This window comes from Vipera berus, assembly GCF_964194415.1.
Source record: "Vipera berus genome assembly, chromosome: W".
Taxonomy (NCBI): Eukaryota; Metazoa; Chordata; class Lepidosauria; order Squamata; family Viperidae; genus Vipera; species Vipera berus.
In genome coordinates this window covers 49,499,808-49,522,573 of record NC_138210.1, presented here as the reverse complement: position 1 = coordinate 49,522,573, position 22,766 = coordinate 49,499,808, and the positions used below count along the sequence as shown (strand labels likewise).

At 42.7% G+C, this 22,766-nt stretch overlaps 1 protein-coding gene across 2 annotated transcripts in view; it reads right to left on the bottom strand.

The window, feature by feature from the left end:
- Positions 1-22,766, bottom strand: part of LOC308676215 (3 beta-hydroxysteroid dehydrogenase type 7-like) — a 105,728-nt gene that overhangs the window by 59,332 nt on the left and 23,630 nt on the right. For both annotated transcript variants that reach the window (XM_081342010.1, XM_081342009.1), the window contains exon 2: positions 17,690-17,770. In XM_081342010.1, coding sequence (XP_081198136.1) covers positions 17,690-17,702 — 13 coding nt within the window. In that variant the 5' untranslated portion in view covers positions 17,703-17,770. The remainder of the gene's footprint in view (positions 1-17,689; positions 17,771-22,766) is intronic.

Sequence of the window (22,766 nt, the reverse complement as noted above, 5' to 3'; positions counted from 1 at the left end):
ACTCTGGAAGTTGTCCCTGGCTGGGGTTTTTTCTCAGCTGAGCTACCTTGAAATGGAAAGTCCTATTGTTTGTCTTAGAAGATTTCCCAGCCTGTTTAGAGGAACAGAAGAGGGAAGCCAAGCTAATGTGGTACAGCTTTCAGAAAAGGCTCAGTGGGTCTTTCAAAAGATATCTTTGAGTGTACTAACATTTGCAGTTCCTCAGCATCTTCCTGAGGCAAGGCAAAGGTTCCTCAACATGGCAAGGGTTTACTCTGCAAAATTGCGTGCCCAAGTCATGCCCTGTGAGCTACAGAGCATGCCAAAAAATAAAAAATAAAATAAAACAGTAAAGTAAATAAATCAGCCATATTTTTTAACAAAGGAGGGGGGGGAACACACCTTGATGGTATAAAATACCTCAGCCACTTTTTACCCACCAATTTCCCTGAGATAATAACATTGTAGTTTATTTATTTGTTTTTATTTTTTATCTACCTTTATTATTTTTATAAATAATTCAAGGCAGTGAGCATACTTATACTCCTTCCTCCTCCTATTTCCTCAGAACAACAATCCTGTGAGGTGGGGTGGGCTGAGAGAGAATCACTGGCCAAACATCATCTTGCTGGCTTTCATGCCTAAGGTAGGATTAGAACTCACCATCTCGTAGTTTCTAGCTAGCTGCCTTAACCACTAGACCAAAGTGATTCTTAAGCCTTCTGAATAACTGCTGCTCTTTCATGAAGAGGAATGTGATAAATTCAGGTGAAATCAATTTCAATTTCCTTGGAAGCGATTTCATAATTTCCCAAGAATGGCCTCGAAGATTATATGCTGCAGTTCTTTGAATATTTGGAGGGCAGAAATTGGCAGTCTGCGTGATCAAGAATGAGCACAATATTCCCCCAAAGCTAACTATGAAATAAACTAAATAAGCAGCTGTATTACAAAATACAAGCTGATTAAAATACAGTTTAATTTCATTGGAATTTCTCTCCTGGTACCGTTAGCCTGAAAGATTGTTGCTGAGAAAATCCTGCCCATTTGCCCAAATATTTTCCATTGGTGATGAACTGCTATTTATCTGGCACCTCTACTATTTACATCACGGGTCAGAATCCTGCCCATTTGACATCCACATGAGCATGCGATGTTGGAAAAACAGAGGAAACAGCAGCGGTGAGGATTGGCAAAAGCAGCTGTGATTACATTTCCCAGGAATCTGAAAGGAAATTTTCTCTGGCCTCTGTTTTTGACAAATTAGTTTGGGTTGGGCTTTATTTTTGTTTTTTATGATTTAGAGTTTCTCGGAGGTGTTTCTATCATCTACTGTAAACTAGTCAAGTCATCAAGACTTTGCAAAGGAAAGGAAGCATATTGACTTGGTTGCTCATGAAGTTGGAAGAGAATTTTTCCACTCTCTGGATGACTCTCCTGGCAAATGCATTTCGGAATAATTTATCCTTCCACGTACTATTCAAAGGCTTAATCAATAGCTAACTTTCATGCATATAATTTCTGGGAGGAATCACAATCCAGCAAAGATCCTGCAAAATTTATCGAGGCAGCCCAGATTCAATCCATTTTTCTCCAAATCCTACAAACACCATCACAGCAAATGCTGCTCTCACATGCTGCTGGCTCTATTATACACATGAGAGGGTCAATCGATTTTTGTATTTTACAAAGCAGAAATCCTATTTTGGCTGCTTTTGCAGAGTTTTATAGTGAGAGGAAGGCTAGGTCCCAGATGTAATTCAGCACCCATTTTCCAAAGTGGTCAGGCAGAAATAAAGCATCCAGTGCATTCCCCACCAGGATTTGCACCCCATTCCAGCCAAGACACCAAATACACCGATCTTAATAGTCATTCACTTGCAAAACTGCACAAATTAACAATAATAGTAATAAAATTGCCTCAAATCTTCCCAAGAATGCCAGTATCTCAGATATGGGAGGCAAAAAAGCATGGGGATCCACAGTTGTTGTTGTTAGTTGCCAAGTCATGTCCAACCCATCATGACCCCATGGACAACGTTCCTCCAGGCCTTTCTGTCCTCTACCATCTTCTGGAGTCCATTTAAGCTCACGCCTACTGCTTCAGTGACTACATCCAGACACCTCATTCTCTGTCGTCCCCTTCTTCTATTGCCCTCAACCTTTCCCAGCATTAGGCTCTTCTCCAGTGAGTCCTTCCTTCTCATTAGGTGGCCAAAGTATTTGAGTTTTAGATTCAGGATCTGGCCTTCTAAAGAGCAGTCAGGGTTGATCTCCTCTAGGACTGACCGATTTGATCGCCTTGCAGTCCAAGGGACTCGCAGGAGTCTTCTCCAGCACCGTAGTTCAAAGGCCTCAATTCTTTGGCGCTCGGCCTTTCTTATGGTCCAACTTTCACTGCCATACATTGCAACTGGGAAGACCATAGCCTTGACTATACGCACTTTTGTTGGCAGGGTGATGTCTCTGGTTTTTAGTGTGCTGTCTAGATTTGCCATGGCTTTCCTCCCCAGGCTGTCGTCAGTTGCTAGGTGTCAGGTCCTTCCATGGGAAAGGGAACTCTCCTTGGTTTTATGGTTATTGCTTTCCTTTTCAGTTGTAAATGAAGATACAATCCAGACCTGTCTGTCCCCCCTCCCTTCCCCAGTAAAACATCCCCTGTTGTTTGAAAATCGCTTTAGTAACCATCCTCTTCCCCCCCCCTCGGAGAGATGGCAGAATCCCCAGAAATAGCACGTTGTTCTACCTATACAATTATGAAATGTGATATAAATGGATTCTGACAATGGCATTGCATCCACACCCAAATGCAAAAGGAGACAAAACAGAATCCAATTTGTGCGATGCCTGCGTAGGATGAATAAGCAAGCCTGTTTGGCCAATGTGACCGCTTGACCGTAGGGACAGCTCTGTAAATCACAAAAGCCAAAACACTGTGACCCACTTTCTGTTTTACCTAGATTGACAGAGATCAGCCATTAAAGACCTTATTGTTAGAAAACTCCTTTTTTCAACACTGGAAACACTTTTTTCAAGAGCTGGAAAAACATGTTCAAGGCCTACATCACACTGAGGACTTGAGCAGACTAAATTCACCTTGGCCCATCCTGCTTAGATTTCTGAAAACTGATTCAAATTACCTTGCTGCAGACTAAGATGTAGCCTCTATCAAATCCAGCTGACACTCCCTAACATTTAACAGAAGCAGCAAGGAAGCCAGAGGCACATTTATCATAGAAACCAAGGTCTATAAATCCCGAGTAAAGAAAAAGAAAAGCAGATGAGATTTTTAAAAATGAGGATCTTTGTTATTTACTTAGCTGCTTAAATACGTAGGAGGAAGGGATGTTTTTAGTTAACCCTTCCTTCTAATCCTACCTACAATCTGAACTGGCTTCAAATATTTCAACAACTTTTCACAAACTGCAACAACCAGAGCTTAATTTGTTTGAAAAGACTGTGTTTTATTTATTTATTTTAAAGCAGAATCTTGAATGATTGTAGTTCTGATTCATGAAAAAGAAAACAACATCCCTGTTTAGTGCCTATTCTAAATTAATTACCGGCTATACGCAGATCCAAGTCTAATGGATAGAGAGACCTACCAACAACTCCATAGGATAAACATTTGGATGGAAAATAAACGGTCTTGGCTCAGTTCAGGAGGAAACAATCTTACTTTAATTTACACTTTTTCACCTTTTAGCTTTTATTTGAATACTGATCAAAGATGTTTCTAAGTTGATGTCGAATTTAATCACAGCAGCAAGACTTTTAATAGGTCAATATTGGAAGAAGGAGGAACTGCCGACTATAGAAGAATGGACTTTAAAGGTTTCTGACCTGGCAGAAATGGCAAAGATCTCGGCTTATTTGAAAGATCATTCGCAAGAACGTTATATTATGGAGTGGAAAAAATGGATTGAATATATCCAGAACAAATATGGGACTAAAAAGTTTCATTTAGCATTTGAATAAGTCTTCCTTTCTATTTTCTTTTTTTTTCTATATGGAATATTAGTATTGCTTGTAGTTATCTTATATGAGCTAGAGAGTGATAGATTTATGAATTTATTATTGGTAGCAAATGGATGTTTATGATTGTTTTTTTTTGTTTTTATACCGTGTACTTAGCTCTGGGAAGTCGGGGGGGGGGGGAAGGGGGGGAGGGGTAGGGAGGGATAGGTAGGGGAGGGGGAGGGGGGGATTGTTAAAGATAAAATGTATTTTAAAACTTTTCAATAAAAAAAAAGATGTTTCTTTTATCCCTCTCAGCAGCAGTCGTGTTTGATTTGGCTTTTTTTTATCACAACTCTTCTCAAGAAATTTTTAGAATGGTTGGAGTATTAAATATTGGATAACAAGATATTTGGAGCAGTTCACGTAGCCCAGCGATCGAAATGAATAAGCGTTTACTGGAAGTTTCAGCTTACATTGAGTTCTGAGAAATGTCAGCCCAGAGAACCCGAGAATATTTAAAAAAAATGTCTCTCTTAGCATCAGTCACAAAATAAACAAGCACAGAGAAAGATCAAACGCTGATCACCATTTCGGAAATAGGAAACCCACGATAGAAAGGAAAGAAATTAGAAATCGAACTGGAAAACTTTCCTAAAAATCACCACGGTGCAGAAGAGAATAACAAAAAAAATGTGTCTTTGTGTATGTATGAAAGGTCGGTCAGGTTGATTCAGAAATGATATTGAGACTCTAGAAAGAGTGGAGAGAAGACCAACAAAGATGATTACGGGACTGGAGGCTAATAAAACCTATGAAGAATGGATGCAGGAACTGCGTATGGCTCAGTGGGTTAGGATGCTGAGCTTGTCGATCAGATGGTCGGCAGTTTGGCGGGTCGAATCCCGAGTGCCGCATAGCAGAGTGAGCGCCTGTTACTCGTCCCAGCTTCTGCCAACCTAGCAGTTCGAAAGCACGTAAAAATGCAAGTAGAAAAATAGGGACCACTGCGGTGGGAAGGTAACAGCGTTCCGTGCGCCTTTGGCGTCTAGTCATGCCGGCCACATGACCACGGAGACGTCCTCAGAGAAGCGCTGGCTCTTCGGCTTTGAAACTGAGATGAGCACCGGACCCTAGAGTTGGAAACGACTAGCACGCGTGTGCGGGGGAACCTTTACCTTTACCTTTTAGTCTAACAAAAAGAAGGAGTAGGATGATTTCATAGCATCTTCTAATATTTGAGGGACTGTCACAGAGATGAGGGAGTCAATTTATTCTCCAATGAACCTAAACGCATGACAAGAAGCCATGGTTGGGTACTAATTAAGGAGAGAAGCAATCTAGAACTAAGGAGAAATTTCCTGACACTGAGAACAATTAAACAGTGGAACGATTTGCCTTCAGAAGTTGTGGGTGCTCCATCACTGGAGGACTTTGAGAAGAGATTGGACAACCATTTGTCTGAAATGGTATAGGATCTCCTGCTTGAGTAAGGGCTTGGACTAGAAAACCTCCGAGATCTCATCCAAATCTGTTATACTATTACTGATGTGTTCGGGTGAACGACATTCTTGCTATTCAGATACTCACCAGCTGGACAGCTGAATTTAAAAACGCAGCTCCTGAGCAAAAGGATTTTAACCTTTGGTGATCTGTTTTGGCAAGCACAGCAAGAAGAAAACTGAGAAAGAACACTGCTCCCAATACTTGTCTTCTTTGGCTCTTTTGTCAGTGTTCTCGTACAGGCTTGTAAAAGCCAGGCCATCGCAAACCCACTCGTCTGACAAGATCCCAGCAAGAAGAATGTTAAGCTATGGCAGAAGGTTTAGAATTATGATGTGGTCCAATTCTAAACTGCTTTAACCTTAGCAGGTGGGAGCATCTGGGGAATTGGGGGTTGGGAAGCTAAGCAGAGTCAGGTAAGGTTAGCTGTTGGATGAGAGGCCAGTCGATCCCTTTATGGCAGGGGTGTCAAACTCAATTTCATTGAGGGCCGCATCAGCATTGCGGTTGCCCTCAGGGGGCCAGGTGGGTATGGCCAGAGTGGGCATGGCCTACCGGGTGGGCGTGGCTAGAGTGCGTATGGCCTACTGGGTGGGCGTGGCCAGCTCTACATCGTTCACATCAAGGGTGCCTATGGGGGCCTCAGCAGGAGTGGGACAGATCTGAGGGTCTCTGGCAGAAGGAGGGTCTCTGGGCCAGGGCCAAGGCAGTGGGGGCCGTTCCCCCACTGTTTCCAGGATGGCTTCACGGGCAACATGAAACCACTTCGTGGGCCGGATCCGGCCCCTGAGCCTTGTGTTTGACATGTCTGCTTTACGGGGATCCAAAATGAGTCTACACACAGGGGTAGGCAACCTTGGCTCTTTTATGACTCGTGGCTGGCTGGCTCAGGAACTCTGGCAGTTGAAGTCCACAAGTCATAAAAGAGCCAAGGTTGCCTGGTCTACAGAATCAAACACAAATGGCAATGGCAAATTTCTTCAATATTGTTGCCCAAGAAAAGTACATGTATTTGGTCAGTGAAATCAACAGGCCTTGGGCATGTTTTGAAGGAGAATACTTTTTAAATGACTTTGAGACTGGAAAAATCTATACAGGTAATCCTCCACTTACAACCACAATTGAGCCCAAACTTTCTGGCAGTTGTTACCGGTAAGTGAATGTTGCCCCATTTTACGACTTTTCATGCCACAGTTGTTAAGTGTATCGCTGCAGTTGTGAAAATAGTGGCACCGTTGCGAATGGAATCTGGCTTTCCCATTGACTTCGCTTGTCAGAAGGGCACAAAAAGTGATCGCATGACACCCCCCGGAACACTGCGACCGTCATAAATATGAGTAAGTTGTCAAGCATCTGAAGTCTGATCACATGACCAGGGGGGATACTGCAACAGTTGTGTCGAAAGCAGTCATAAGTCATTTTTTTAGTGCCACTGTAACTTCGAATGGTCACTAAATGAATTGGTATAAGTTGAAGACCACCTGTACATGTACTGTAAACCAGTGTTTCTCAATTTCAGCTATTTTAAGATGAGTGGACTTCAATTTTCAGAATTCTTCAGCTGGGAACAAAGGTCGAGACATCTTAAAGTTGCTTTAATTGAGAAGTATTACACTATACCAGGGGTAGGCAACCTCGGCTCTTTTATGACTCGTGGACTTCAACTCCCAGAATTCCTGCTGGCTCAGGAATTCTGGGAGTTGACGTCCACAAGTCATAAAAGAGCCGAGGTTGCCTACCCCTGAAAAGAAATTGAAATCATCCATTAAGAGAGTCAGGATTATGTGGCTGTATTTCACATTTATTTATTATGCTTCACTTATTTTTTGGTTATACTATGTAACTATCAAGTTCTTAAAGAGATGGGAGTACCAGACCATCTTATTTGTCTCTTGAGAAACCTATATGCGGGTCAAGAAGCAACAGTGAGAACTGGACACAGAACCACTGATTGGTTCAAAATTGGGAAAGGAGTCCGGCAAGGCTGTATACTGTCACCCTGCCTATTTAACTTATATGCAGAGCACATCATGAGAAAGGCAGGGCTAGATGAATCTAAAGTTGGAATTAAGATTGCCGGGAGAAATGTCAACAACCTAAGATATGCAGATGATACCATTCTAATGGCAAAAAGTGAAGAAGAACTAAAGAGCCTCTTGTTGCAGGTGAAGAAGGAGAGTGCAAAACTTGGGTTGAAACTCAACATTAAGAAAACCAAGATCATGGCATCCGGCCCCCTCAATTCCTGGCAAATAGATGGGGAAGAAATGGAGGTAGTGACAGATTTTATTTTCCTGGGCTCCAAGATCACTGCAGATGGGGACTGCAGCCAAGAAATTAAAAGACGCTTGCTCCTGGGGAGGAAAGCCATGGCAAATCTAGACAGCATACTAAAAAGCAGAGAAATCACCCTGCCAACAAAAGTGCGTATAGTCAAAGCTATGTTCTTCCCAGTTGCAATGTATGGCTGTGAAAGTTGGACCATAAGAAAGGCTGAGCACCAAAGAATTGAGGCCTTTGAACTATGGGGCTGGAGAAGACTCCTGCGAGTCCCTTGGACTGCAAGGTGATCAAACCGGTCAGTCCTAGAGGAGATCAACCCTGACTGCTCTTTAGAAGGCCAGATCCTGAAGCTAAAACTCAAATACTTTGGCCACCTAATGAGAAGGAAGGACTCACTGGAGAAGAGCCTAATGCTGGGAAAGATCGAGGGCAATAGAAGAAGGGGGCGACAGAGAATGAGGTGGCTGGATGGAGTCACTGAAGCAGTAGGCGTGAGCTTAAATGGACTCCAGAAGATAGAGGACAGGAAGGCCTGGAGGAACATTGTCCAGGGGGTCGTGATGGGTCGGACACGACTTCGCAGCTAACAACAACAATGTAACTATAACTTTGGTTGATGGGCACACCTACTCCCTTTTGCAATTACTTTGAAACTTGGCCAGACATTCTTGCACCCGTAAGGCCTGGAAGGTTAGTTCTTTCTAACCAAGATTTGTTGTTGTTGTTAGCTGCGAAGTCGTGTCCGACCCATCGCGACCCCCTGGACAATGTTCCTCCAGTGCCAAAGAATGTTCAAACTATCGCACCATTGCACTCATTTCTCATGCTAGTAAAGTCATGCTTAAAATCCTACAAGCTAGACTTCAGCAGTATGTGGATCGAGAACTACCAGAAGTACAGGCAGGATTTCGAAGAGGCAGAGGAACTAGAGATCAAATTGCCAACATACGCTGGATCATGGAGAAAGCTAGGGAGTTCCAGAAAAACATCTACTTCTGCTTCATTGACTATGCTAAAGCCTTTGATTGTGTGGATCATAACAAACTGTGGCAAGTTCTTAAAGAGATGGGAGTACCAGACCATCTTATTTGTCTCTTGAGAAACCTATATGCGGGTCAAGAAGCAACAGTGAGAACTGGACACGGAACCACTGATTGGTTCAAAATTGGGAAAGGAGTCCGGCAAGGCTGTATACTGTCGCCCTGCCTATTTAACTTATATGCAGAGCACATCATGAGAAAGGCAGGGCTAGATGAATCAAAAGTTGGAATTAAGATTGCCGGAAGAAATATCAACAACCTAAGATACGCAGATGATACCACTCTAATGGCAGAAAGTGAAGAAGAACTAAAGAGCCTCTTGTTGCAGGTGAAGAAGGAGAGTGCAAAACTTGGGTTGAAACTCAACATTAAGAAAACCAAGATCATGGCATCTGGCCCTCTCAATTCCTGGCAAATAGATGGGGAAGAAATGGAGGTAGTGACAGATTTTATTTTCCTGGGCTCCAAGATCACTGCAGATGGGGACTGTAGCCAAGAAATTAAAAGACGCTTGCTCCTGGGGAGGAAAGCCATGGCAAATCTAGACAGCACACTAAAAAGCAGAGACATCACCCTGCCAACAAAAGTGCGTATAGTCAAAGCTATGTTCTTCCCAGTTGCAATGTATGGCTGTGAAAGTTGGACCATAAGAAAGGCTGAGCGCCAAAGAATTGAGGCCTTTGAACTATGGGGCTGGAGAAGACTCCTGCGAGTCCCTTGGACTGCAAGGTGATCAAACCGGTCAGTCCTAGAGGAGATCAATCCTGACTGCTCTTTAGAAGGCCAGATCCTGAAGCTAAAACTCTTTGGAATTGGAATGTAAACTGATCTTTTCCAATCCTGTGGCCACTGTTGAGTTTTCCAAATTTGCTGGCAAATTGAGTGTAGCACTTTTACTGCACTGTCTTTTAAGATTTTGAATAGCTCAGCTGGAATACTGTCACCTCCACTAGCTTTGTTGTTGCTCAGCTTTTCTAAGGCCCACTTCACTTCACATTCTAGGATGTCTGGCTCGAGGTCAGTGACCACCTCATTGTGATTATCAGGGACATTAAGCTCATTCTTGTATAGTTCTTCTGTGTAATTTTGCCACCTCTTCTTAATCTCTTCTGCCTCTGTTAGGTCCCTGCCATTTTGGTCCTTTATCATGCCCATTTTTGCATTAAACGTTCCCTTCATCTCTCCAATTTTCTTGAAAAGATCTCTGGTCCTCCCTATTCTATTGTTTTCTTCTATTTCTTTGCACTGTTCATTTAAGAAGGCATTCTTATCTCTTCTAGCTATTCTCTGGAATTCTGCATTCAATTGGGCATATCTATGTTTTTCTCCCTTGCCTTTCGCTTCCCTCCTTTCCTTAGCTATTTGCAAAGCTTCCTCAGACAGCCATTTTGCTTTCTTGCATTTCTTTTCTTTGGGATGGTTTTGGTTGCTACCTGTTGTACAATGTCGCGAACCTCTGTCCATAGTTCTTCAGGCACTCTGTCTATCAGATCTAATTCCTTAAATCTATTTGTCACCTCTACTGTATATTCAACAGGGATATGATTTAATTCATACCTGAGTGGCCTAGTGCTTTTCCCTACTTTCTTCAGTTTAAGCTTAAACTTTGCAAGGAGAAGCTCATGGTCTGAGCCACAGTCAGCTCCTGGTCTTGTTTTTACTGACTGTATAGAGCTTCTCCATCTTTGGCTGCAGAGCATATAGTCAATCTGATTTCTGTGATGACCGTCTGGTGATGTCCATGTGTAGAGCCGTCTCTTGGGTTGTTGGAAAAGAGTGTTTGCTATGACCATCGTATTCTCTTGACAAAATTCTATCAGCCTGTGCCCTGCTTCATTTTGTACTCCAAGGCCAAACTTGCCTGTTATTCCAGTTATCTTTTGGCTTCCTACTTTAGCATTCCAATCCCCCATGATGATAAGGACATCATTTTTGGGTGTTAGTTCTATAAGGTGCTGTAGGGCTTCATAGAACCGGTCAATTTCATCCTCTTCAGCACTGGTGGTTGGGGCATAGACCTGGACTACTGTGATATTGAATGGTTTGCCTTGGATTCGAACTGAGATCATTCTGTCATTTTGAGGATTGTATCCCAGTATTGCTTTTCCTACTCTTTTATTGACTATGAAGGCTACTCCATTTCTTCTGAGGGATTCTTGCCCGCAGTAGTATACCTGATGGTCATCTGAATTAAATTCACCCATTCCTGTCCATTTTAGTTCGCTGATACCTAAGATGTCAATGTTCAGTCTTGTCATCTCTTGTTTGACCACGTCCAGCTTTCCTTGATTCATGGATCTTACATTCCAGGTTCCTATGGAGAAAAAATCTTTACAGCATCGGACTTTCCTTTCACCACCAGACACATCCACAGCTGAGCGTCCTTTCGGCTTTGGCCCAGTCGCTTCATTCTTTCTGGCGCTACTAGTACTAGCCCTCTGCTCTTCCCCAGTAGCATATTGGACGCCTTCCGACCTGAGGGGCTCATCTTCCAGCGTCATATCGTTTTGCCTTTTGGTACTGTCCATAGGGTTTTCATGGCAAAGATACTGGAGTGGTTTGCCATTTCCTTCTCCAGTGGATCACGTTTTGTCAGAACTCTCGGCTATGACCTGTCCGTCTTGGGTGGCCCTGCACGGCATAGCTCATAGCTTCATTGAATTACGCAAGCCCCTTCGCCACGACAAGGCAGTAATCCATGAAGGGGAAACCAAGATTACAGGGCTGCAAAATTTCACACAATGTCTATTTTATACATAGTGAAAGACAACTGGCATCACTGTCATTCTTGTGATCCTGGCCGCACACACTTTCACTGGTACGTTTTGCTGATTTTAATAATGACACAAACTATATATTAGCTTATCAAGCAACCCATTAGGAAATCTGTGCTAGTAATTTATAAACCCTGCCCATTCTAAGTTACAGATCTTCCTTCGAGATTCCCAGCTTTGCAAAATAGAAGGATGCAAACAGTCCATCTTTGCTAAACATTGATGGATGGGAATTATCTGACCTTAGATAATAAGTACATCATATCATCTCACCTCGCATCACCATCAATCTTGGTATCTGGGGATATCTGAGAGAACAAGTGATATCACACTGATTATATGCAGTTCTGGCTCAGGAAAAAAATCAACATTTCCAAGAACAGAAGGGTCAACTTCATTGCTGCTTCCAAGTTTGATCCCTCCCTTTTAAAAACATTTCTCTCAAGGATTGCAGACTTGAATACTCCCCTTTCAACATATTTAAAGCCCCATGAAAGTGGATTTGTGTACTGTCAACAAATGAGGCATGAATGATTAAATGTACCTCTTGCCTCTGCCCTAAGAATCGAGCTGACAATAAAATGACTAAACTCTGATTCAATATATTTCATCAGGCAGCAGGATCAGAAGAAGCCAAGCAGAGTTGGGCAAGACGAGAAGATAACGGGATTATAAGGTCAATTGAAGAGTCAAAACAAATTAGAGGAGAGAAAACAATCCATACCGTTGCCCAAATAATGAGATGGACCTTCTGTGAAGATAGTTAAGATCAATTTGAAGATTAAAAAAAATGTATCAACCCAAAGGCAACAGAAACAGAAATATAATTTTACCCAGCTTGTGGGAGTTTCAAGATATAGAGACAGTCAGTGAGAAGAACACTCTATTTTGCAGTCCAAGCATATGTACCAAGTTCTTGTAGTAGACTATAGATAGTCCTCGACTTACAATGATTCATTTAGTGACCGCTCAAAGGTACGACACTGAAAAAAATGACTGTTTATTCCACTTAACAGAATCCCTAGCATCAAACTCAGATGCTAGGCAATTTGAATGTAAACCTTCTGACAAGCAAAATCAGTGGAGAAGCCAGAATCACTCAACAAACGTTACCAACTTAGTAACCTCGGCAGTGAAAATGTTGGGCTTGGTTGCAATCGTTAAGTCAAGGGCTACTTGTATAGGAGATGTTTAATTATTCTGCTTCTACAGGTAAGGCCCTTTGACTGCCAAGTGAGTAAGAATTAACACTGAGGTAGCTGCCCGGAAAAAGGCAAATAATGTTTTAGTTTGGACTGTCTGAAATGCACTTTCCAAATCAATAGAAGAGGAAACTCCAAATTATTTTGTGTTGGATCTCCCCACCTTCCCGGCCTAGAAGGCTCAATCCAGTTCTCAGCGGAATATAGGTAGTCCTCAACTTACAACAGTTCATTTAGTGACTGTTTGAAGTTACAACAACACTGAGAAAAGACCGTTTTTCACAGTTATGACCTTTGCAGCATCCCCAGGATTAAAATTCAGATTTAATTAATTTTTAATTTTAATTCCATTTATATCCCACCCTTCTCCGAAGACTCAGGGCGGCTTACAAGCTTAGCAGTAGCCTTCATTCTATGTATATGCCTGCTTATTAGGGCTTTCGGGGCCCCCCAAGCGGCATTATTACAAAGTCAGCTTAATTGCCCCCAACAATCTGGGTCCTCATTTTACCTACCTCGGAAGGATGGAAGGCTGAGTCAACCTTGAGCCTGGTGGGATGCGAACCTGCACTAATTGCAGGCAGCTGGTGTTACTTAAGGAGGCATTAGCCCACTGCTCCATAATTACGACCATTACGGCATCCCAAGGTCCCGCGGTCACCTTTTGTAACGTTCTGACCAGCAAAGTCAATGGGGAAGCCAGATTCACTTAGCAACTGTGTGACTCACTTAAAAACTGCAGTGATTAACTTAACAACGGTGGCAAGACAGGTCGTAAAATGGGTCAAAACCCACTTAACAGATGTCTCACTTTACAGCAGAAACTTGGGGCTGAGTTGTGCTCATAGGTCAAGGACTACCTGGAGTACAACACGATTCTTCCTCACTCTTCAAGTATCAATGTCATGTAGAAGAAGACAAAGACCTGTTCCAGAACACAAAGCTAGAATGGATTGAAGCCATTTAGGAAGGCAAATTCCAACTAAACATTAGATTAAGAACAGGTGAGCAGTGGATGGCATCACCCAGAGAAGCAATAACCACTGGACCTGCTCCAGCAGAAGCTAGCTAGACATTGGTTACGGATGCAACCAGGGTTTACAATTTCATGCTGAGTCAAGGAAGGGTGGCTAGGCAGAAAAATGTTTCTAAAGTAACTTCTAATCAGGAGAACGCTGAATGTGAGAAATGTCAGAATTTGCCCCAATTCCTCCTCCAAGTCTGATTTCACAGGCCAGAAGCTAAGAGGAAAAGGACATTAGGAGCCAGTTTAGTCTAGTGCAGGGGTAGGCATCCTTGGCTCTTTTATGACTCGTGGACTTCAACTCCCAGAATTCCTGAGCCAGCCACGCTGAGGGAAAAGAGAGAGGTTTCCAAGCTGAGCCATGCTGGCTCAGGAATTCTGGGAGTTGAAGTCCAGGAGCCATAAAAGAGCCAAGGTTGCCTACCCCTGTCAGGGTAGAAAGCGGGAGACCATGAATTCAAATCTCACCCTAACCACGAATGCTGGTTGGGTGACTTGGGGCCAATCACCAGGAGATGGTGAGTTCTGGTCCCAGCTTAGCTGTGAAAGCCATCTGAGTGATGTTGGGCCAATCATCAGGAGACAGTGAGTTCAAGTCCCACCTTAAGCATGAAAGCTGGTTGGGAGACCCTGTGCCAGTTATTTTCTCTCAGCCCAATTCAGCTCATAGATTTGTTGTGAGCAAAAATAAGAAGAGGAAGGTGTGTTGGATATGTTCGCCACTGGAGTTACCTGTAAAACAGCTAAGACAGGATACAAATAAATAAATAAATAAATAAATAAATAAATAAATAAATAAATAAATAAATAAATAAATAAATAAATAAAATTTATTCCTCACTTTCTGATGACCCAGAGGAGGTAGTGGAAGGAAGGACATTTGCAGACATTTCAGCATTAGCAGAAACTATCAATCAGTCTAGGTAAGCCAGACAGGAAACACAACTAGAGCTGATTATACTTTATAGTAAGGCTACATTAATAGAATCTTGCAAGTCTGAAGGTACAAACTTCCCACTGTCACTTTTCACCGCTTGATCAATTAGGGTAAGTCCTTCCTAGGTTTCTGACTGCTTAATGACTGCGGGCTCCTCTCTCTCTCTCTTCTCTGACCTTTTCCTTGGCACCACCTCTTTTCCTCATCTCCCCAAGGTCATTCACACATCCCATTACAGAAGCACAGATAGAGAAAGAGGGTCTGCACGACAGTGCAAAAAAGTCAAGTTAGAGATGCAACTGTAGGATCAAAAGTTTTGGCCCGTCTTGTGAGCATCTGCAGGATGGGCCACTCAGAACCACTTCAAACTGCAAGACGGGTGGCGAACAAGAAACTGGAGAAGATAACAAAATACAAAGACCTGCAAACAGAAGTAGAACATCTGTGGCAAAAGAAAGCAAAGGTAGTACCAATAATTAATAGGCGTCTTGGCTGCAATTCCAAAACATCTGGAGCATCACTTGAACACCATCGGCACTGACAAAATCCCCATCGGTCAATTGCAAAAGGCAGCTTTACTCAGAACAGCTTAGATCCTGTGACAGTACCTCTAACACCATCAAACATTAACATCTACCTATCCCAGGTAGGTAGGTGGACTCGATAGGTGGACTCCTTCCCAAATTTAGTCTGAACATCTGGATGAAATTATGATAGGTAAAGGTAAAGGTTCCCCCGCATATGCGTGCTAGTCGTTTCCAACTCTAGGGGCCGGTGCTCATCTCCGTTTCAAAGCCAAAGAGCCAGCGCTTGTCCGAAGACATCTCCGTAGTCATGTGGCCGGCATGACTAGACGCCAAAGGCACACAGAACACTGTTACCTTCCCACCGTAGTGGTCCCTATTTTTCTACTTGCATTTTTACATGCTTTCCAACTGCTAGGTTGGCAGAAGCTGGGACGAGTAACAGGCGCTCACTCTGTTACGCGGCACTCGGGATTCAACCTGCCAAACTGCCGACCTTCTGATCGACAAGCTCAGTGTCCTAACCCACTGAGCCACCGCATCCCTGAAATTATGATACAATCAATCATAATAACAGAAGCAGCACAACAGAGATTGTGCTTTTAGAGGCCACCATCTATTCTAAGAGATAGGGAGGTAAAAGGCTCCAGAGAAGTTGAAAAAAGAGAACTTGAAGGATGAAATGGTTTGAGAATTTAAGTTGGGCAAAATCAAAAGGGAAGCAACCCGAAACCAGATGCATTTGTTATAATAACAACTGGGCCATCTTTTAGAACAATTAATCAGTGGAACAACTTGCCTCCAGAAGTTGTGGGTGCTCCAACACTGGATGTTTGAGATTTAAGGTGAGATTTAAGGTGATGGTTCTTACCTTTAAAGCCCTACATGGCTTAGGCCCGGGATACTTGCAGGACCATCTGCTGCCGGGAACGAATTCCCATTGCCCAGTGCGCTCACACAGAGAAGGCCTCCTCAGGGTACCGTCGGCTAGACAATGTCGGCTTGCGACTCCCAGGGGAAGAGCCTTCTCTGTGGGAGTGCCAGCCCTGTGGAACCAGCTCCCCCCTGAGCTTCGGATGGCCCAAGATCTCCAGTCCTTTCGCCGCGGCCTCAAAACACTCCTCTTCCACCTGGCTGACCTAGACTGACAGGGATTTTAATTATATTTACAATTCTAACTCTATTCTTTAATTTATTTTAATTTATTTCAAATTTTTATTTTTAATTTACTGTACAGAGACCTTTAAGTTTTGTTGTTGTTAGCCGCCCTGAGTCCCTCGGGAGATAGGGCGGGATATAAATCCCATTAATAAATAAATAAATAAATGTTTTTAAGAAGAGACTGGACAACCATTTGTCTGAAATGGTACTATAGGGTTTCCTGTTTGAGGAGGGGGTTGGACTAGAAGACCTCCAAAGTCCCTTCCAACTGTGCTATTCTATTATCCCCCTGCCCCTTACTCCAGAACCAAAGCAGGAGACCTAGAGGTCCTATCAATATTCAGACAAGAGGGGGGGAAATGGTTCGCATCCCACCAGGCTCAAGGTTGACTCAGCCTTCCATCCTTCCGAGGTAGGTAAAATGAGGACCCAGATTGTTGGGGGCAATTAAGCTGACTTTGTAATAATGCTGCTTGGGGGTGTGTGTGAAAGCCCTAATAAGCAGGCATATACATAGAATGAAGGCTACTGCTAAGCTTGTAAGCCGCCCTGAGTCTTCGGAGAAGGGCGGGATATAAATGGAATTAAAATAAATAAAAATAAAATAAATATTATAAAAATTCTTTTCTCACCCTTCAAGATGACCTGTTTCTTCCTCAATTTTAGGTCTTCTACCAGAGTCTGGGAAATTAAGAGTTCTGAATCTTAACCCTTCCTAGCACTGCACTCTTCTGGACAGAGAGTTCGGATGTTATTCCTGAGCCCCTTCCCCTACTTATTTATATTACAAATAGATATGTATATAAAATTCCCACAACAGTGTTCATGAAGGCTGAGCATGCTGCCTCATAATTGTCCACCTAGTGCTTAATCTATGTTTGTAAGTGACTCACAGGGAACATCAAGATGTCAATGCAGCAAGAAATTTGGTCAATAAATTTATTTATCCAGCGTTGGAGGACTAGGTTTCTAGAAGTAACAGTGCAGGAATTCTATTCCCACTATCCAACCATCAATTTCCACATAATAGCTATGTAGTTGAAAAAGAGTTCGGAGAGACATATGCAATTTTGTTCTTGCTGTTGTGTAACTTCCTTTCTATTCCTTCATTATTGTCTCTCTATTTTTCTTGCGCTATCTAATTATATAAAAGATGGATGGAGAAATGGATCTATAAAGTTCACTAGTACAAAGGGAGAGGGGAAAAAAAGAAATGAAAGACAAGATATTCTCTGCAAGGCATTCCATAATTGCAATTACGGTTTTCTTTCTTACCAGCATCCCTAGTTCTCATGAGACACTTACCAGGTATCTGCATTCTTGAGTTACTTGCTAGAATGGCTTCCAGTTGTGGTGTCAGGAAAGAGAAGCTCAAGACTTCAAAGGCTGGAAAATGAAAACAGGTAAGATGTAGAATGTCTCCAGCCTTTCCTGCTTAAATGCACCCTATGATTCAGATTATTTTAATTACATGTCTGTGGCTTGGAAGATTAGATATATAGGGGCTCACAAACAACACACCAGCAACTCAAGTTAGGTGACAACACCCGCCAGCTATTATTTGGCATCCACAGTAATTACAGAGAGCAGAACGCAGGCAAGGATTTGCAGCTAGTTGGCCAGGTTTACCGATGTTGCTTTCTCTACAGATGTAACCCAGACATCAGCTTCCTGAGAAAAGGCAAATGCTCTCTTTGGATGGGGGTGGTGGTAGAAGAGAGAGATTTAGAAAGATGTCAAGGTGTTAGTTGGAAAAATTGGAGGCAGGGGGGGTGGGGGCAGAGGATCAAGGCAAGAAGGACCTGAAAACATCCCCCAGCCTCAAAGCAGAAAGTCTTCTTGGCTTTGGAGAGCTGCTGAAAGGAAGGAAAGGGAAAGAAGAAGGGAGAGGGGGATAAAAAAAAAGGGAGAGAGAGCCCAAGAAGAGGGGAATGGTGTTATGTATTCGGCTTTTTAGGAACACCTAAAGCACTTGTATAAGAGTCACCACCAGGAGGCGTTGAACTGTAACTGTTTTGGCGGGAAGCAGTTTCGGCGGGAAACAGAGGTTCAATCCGATTGGTTGGCTGTGTACCTGGCCAGGTACTGGCCAGGTATATAAAGAGTGCGGGTAGCCCCTATTTCCCAGTACGGTCGGTCACTTCCACCTAATAAAGAGCTGTTATGCTGTACTCATCGGCCTGGCGTCCTTCCTACTCTCCAGAACCCACTACACAACAGATGGGAAAAGGAAGGAGAGGCGAAGGAGAGCGAAAGGGAGAGGGGAAAGGGGAGGGGAAAGAGAGTGTAATGTAGTGGGTCCGACGCAAGGAAGAGACGCCAGCCGGAGTACGTGTTCAGCTCTTTATTGTGGGGGGGGTGCGTACAAGGGCTACCTGGCCTCCTTATATACCTGGCCAGGTAGGCGGCTAGCCAATGGGGTTGGCCCTAGGTTTCCCACCGAAACTGGGTTTCCCGCCAAAACCATCCAGGCCAACGCCCCCTAGTGGCCGCTGCTATGCAGATGCCTGCACTTGGATACATAACAGAGAGGAGAGGGGGAGGGGAAGGGAAAGGAAAAAAGTGAGGGGAAGGAGGAAGGGGAAGGGAGAGGGGAGAGGAGAGGAGAGGAGGAAGGGAAGGAAAGGAAAGGGGAAAGGAAAAGGAGCATTTGCTCCACCGAAGACTGCTCAATGGCTTGGCAGGCAGCGGAAAGATGGGAAACAGAATAAGTCGCCCTTTTTGCAAGCTAAATCAGAGTTTCTCTGGGGAATTCTGAGAGTTGGGAGTCCACTCATCTTAAAGCAGTTGAGAAACACTGGGCTAAAACCACCAAAGCTGCAGAGCGAGCAGCAGCGTATTGATTTATTTTCCCCCGCACCTTGGCGTTAAATCTGCAGAAAGGCACCTGCAGAGCGGTTGAAGGCTGGAAAATGCAGCACCTGCCTCCAGAAGAGGATGGCAAATGATGGGGACGGAGGGAGGGAAAGCAAAATTAGAGAAGGAAAAGAGTAGGGGAAGAGGGAAGAGGCAGAGTGGCTGGGGCAGGCTTGCTTGCTTGCTTGCACAGTGACCGTCAATGTCCCCCAAATGAGGAGGAGAACTGGGGCACGGGAAGAAACCCCAGCAACGGAGAACAGAAAGCAGATTATTTCCAAGGGTTTGAACAGTACCGTACTATGCTGTCATCGTGACTGATGGCTGTGACAGCTTAATTATCCCCTTTATTTCTCACAACTTGGGAACAAGAAGTGGACTTTTGTTCACTGTGGTTTGTCTGCTGGTTCCTGCATCATAGAGTTACCTTCCCTTCCCTGTAATCAAAACCCACATTTTTATTTTTATTTTTTTGCTGTAGAAACCTGCAGCCACAAACCTTTCATGTAGTTTTTCCCAGGTAGAGCTCCCGGCTGTCAAGATGTCATAACACCCCAAATACTATAACTCCCCAAATGCTATAACTCCCATCAACTCCAGGATGGCAAGTGTTGTGTAGCGGGTTCTTTGGCGTAGGAATGAAGACGAGGTAAATGAGTACAGGAAAACTCATGGTTTATTTTGTGCAGAATTAGAACTGGGAAAATGGCTGCAACTAGCCGCAATATATAGTCTAGCCCCTAGGCCGCAGCCAATAGGTTTGAAGCAACCATTGCCGCCTAGAGATAGCCAATAGCAGCACTGGAGACTTGTAGTCTGGGTTGCTGGAGAGCTGTTAGCTGCTCCAGCAACCCACAATGAGCCCAGTACATAACAGCAAGAGCCCAAGATGACAAACCCTAAAGGGCAAAACATTATGAAGGAACATCTTTTTGTTTCTTTCTTTCTAAAAATAAGAGACAAAACATTCCCCAATCTTGCCAGTTGAAAAGATCTCAGGAAACAGCGCTAACCTAAGTGGGCTGAGGTTTGGGCTAATTCTGATGTGTGAATCCAGATACTGAGGTCTGTAGCATATCATTGGGGAGAAAACTAGGCCTGTGCAATGGTTGTTAAATCCTGACAGTAATTGGCAAGCTAGGGTGTTGGCTGCAGTTTCTTCAGTAAATCCATAATGGCCTGGTTTGTCATTGGACTAAGCCAAAAATAAGGAAGGTCATGGCTAAGGACAGGTAACAAGAGGCATATTAAGAGCAATATGCTTCACGCAGATGACACAAACATCCTTACATAAGAGTTGGGCAGTTTTCTGCTACATGTGATGGAGAAATATCTATTGCTTTTATCAGTAATTGGATTCTGAGAATGACCTACTACGAGATATGATTAGATAGAGCAGATTCCTTGGCTTATCTGACCTATGCACTAATTCACTCTTGTGCGAAATACAATGTGCATATTTTTCACGCACACTAACCCGGGAGCTTGCCAAGAAATGGTCTACAGAGCATGGGTTTTGCTGCTAAAAGCCAAATGGAGAAAGAGTAGAACAGAACAGAACAGAACAGAACAGAAGAGTTGGAAGGGACTGTTAGAGATTAAACTTGATTTGGGTGACAATATTATATAATGGAGTAAAAGCACCTTTAAGGAGTTAAACGGTCTAAGGGTGTGGCTGTAATTATTCCACATAAAAGAGAGTTAGATGTTACACGTAGTTGCTCTTGTATATGTGTTTGATGTTAGTGTTTGGATACCTCTTGTTCTCTTGTTTGCTAACTTGATATTTATTCTCTCAAGAATCAACTGCTTGCTACAGTGTATATTGTTTTTGATATTGGTAAGCAGCTTTTGTATTTTGATACTATATTTTTTTTATGGACTGACTTTTATGTGCATGATACTGGATTGATACTTGGACTATTTCTTACTGTGTTTCTTTTTGTTGTCTGAGTAAAAATAAGTTATAAAACTCGTGTTAGTGCATTACTGTTTGCCTAAAAGTCCCAGTACAACTTCCACTGTGTATTAATAATACTCTGTTAAACAAACCATTTTTTCAACAACATATTCTAACAATGGTTATGGGCCCAGATCCAGTGTGGTGCTGAGGACAGGCACAGTATTGTATTTATATTTCCTAACTGAGTTTTCAAATTCAGACAATGGCACAAGGACTATTCAATCCATTCTGCATTACCCGGCTTAATGGGTCAAACTACGTATCCTGGTCTACACAATGTAGTTTGCTATTACAAAATCAAGGTCTTTGGAAAATAGTCCATAATCCTCCTGATGTAACTGCCTGGGATCCAACTAATGAAGAAGATAACAAGAAGATTGTAGACTTCAATAAAGACAATGATAAGGCTTTATCTATCATTGGGCTAACATTAGGAGACCAACAGCTAGTCCATGTGCGTGGAGAAGAATCTGCTGCTAAATGTTGGGCTAAGTTGAAAAAGATTTTTGTTCGGGACAGTGTTGGTGCTCATATAAATCTTACCAGAAAGCTATTTAGAGCTAGACTGGAAAAGAATGGCGATATGTTAGCTCACCTTAACTTTATAAAAGCAACTTTGTTGGAACTGCAAGAAAAAGAACTTATTTTCTCAGAGCTTCACCAGGTTTACATCATTTTATCATCATTGGATGAGAGCTACGATGCCTTTGTATCGTCCTTGGAGGTTTTGTCCAAAGAAGACCTAACTGTTTCTTCAATAACTGGAAGGTTGTTGGAAGAATCAAGATGTCGTATGGAGAGAAAACAGTTGAGAGAGCCATTGCAACAAGAAATAAAGAAGACTGAATCTGCTTATATTTTAAGGAAATGCTTTAATTGTGGGTTAAAGGGACATATTGCTAAGTTTTGTCAGAATAGTAATTGTCAGAGAAAGGAAAGCCATAGAAAGAATAAAAAGCTGATTAATGTAGCTGTAGCTAATAGAACTACTAATAACCACAATTGGTGGGTGATAGATAGTGGAGCTACACACTGTATTTCAAAAATAAAAAGGGATTTTGAGAATATAAGGTCTAGTAAAAAATATATTTCTATGGCTAATGGCTGGAGAGTCAAGGTCTCTGGAGAGGGTAAGGTTTACTGTTCATTTTTAAAACAAAATTTGGAAATGCTATATGTTCCCAGATGTGATTATAATCTATTATCAGTTAAGGCATTATTGGAAGCAGGTTTTAAAGTTACTTTCCAAGGGGAGGAATGTCTTATTCAAAAGAATGAAGTGAACTTAATAGCTAATATGAAAGACGGTTTGTTTGTAATTAGCAATGATCCTATTATAATGGCTACTACTTGTACAAATCAAAAACCACATGATGAATGTATTCATTTATTACATAGAAGATTGGGTCATGTGAATTTTAATACACTAAAAAGAACTGTAGCTTTGTCTAATGGGTTTAAGTTAAAGGCTTGTAAGAAATATCTGCAGTGTAACGTATGTGGTAGAGAAAAGAGCAGGGCAGCACCAGCTAATAGGTTAGATGGATTTAAAACCACAACTCC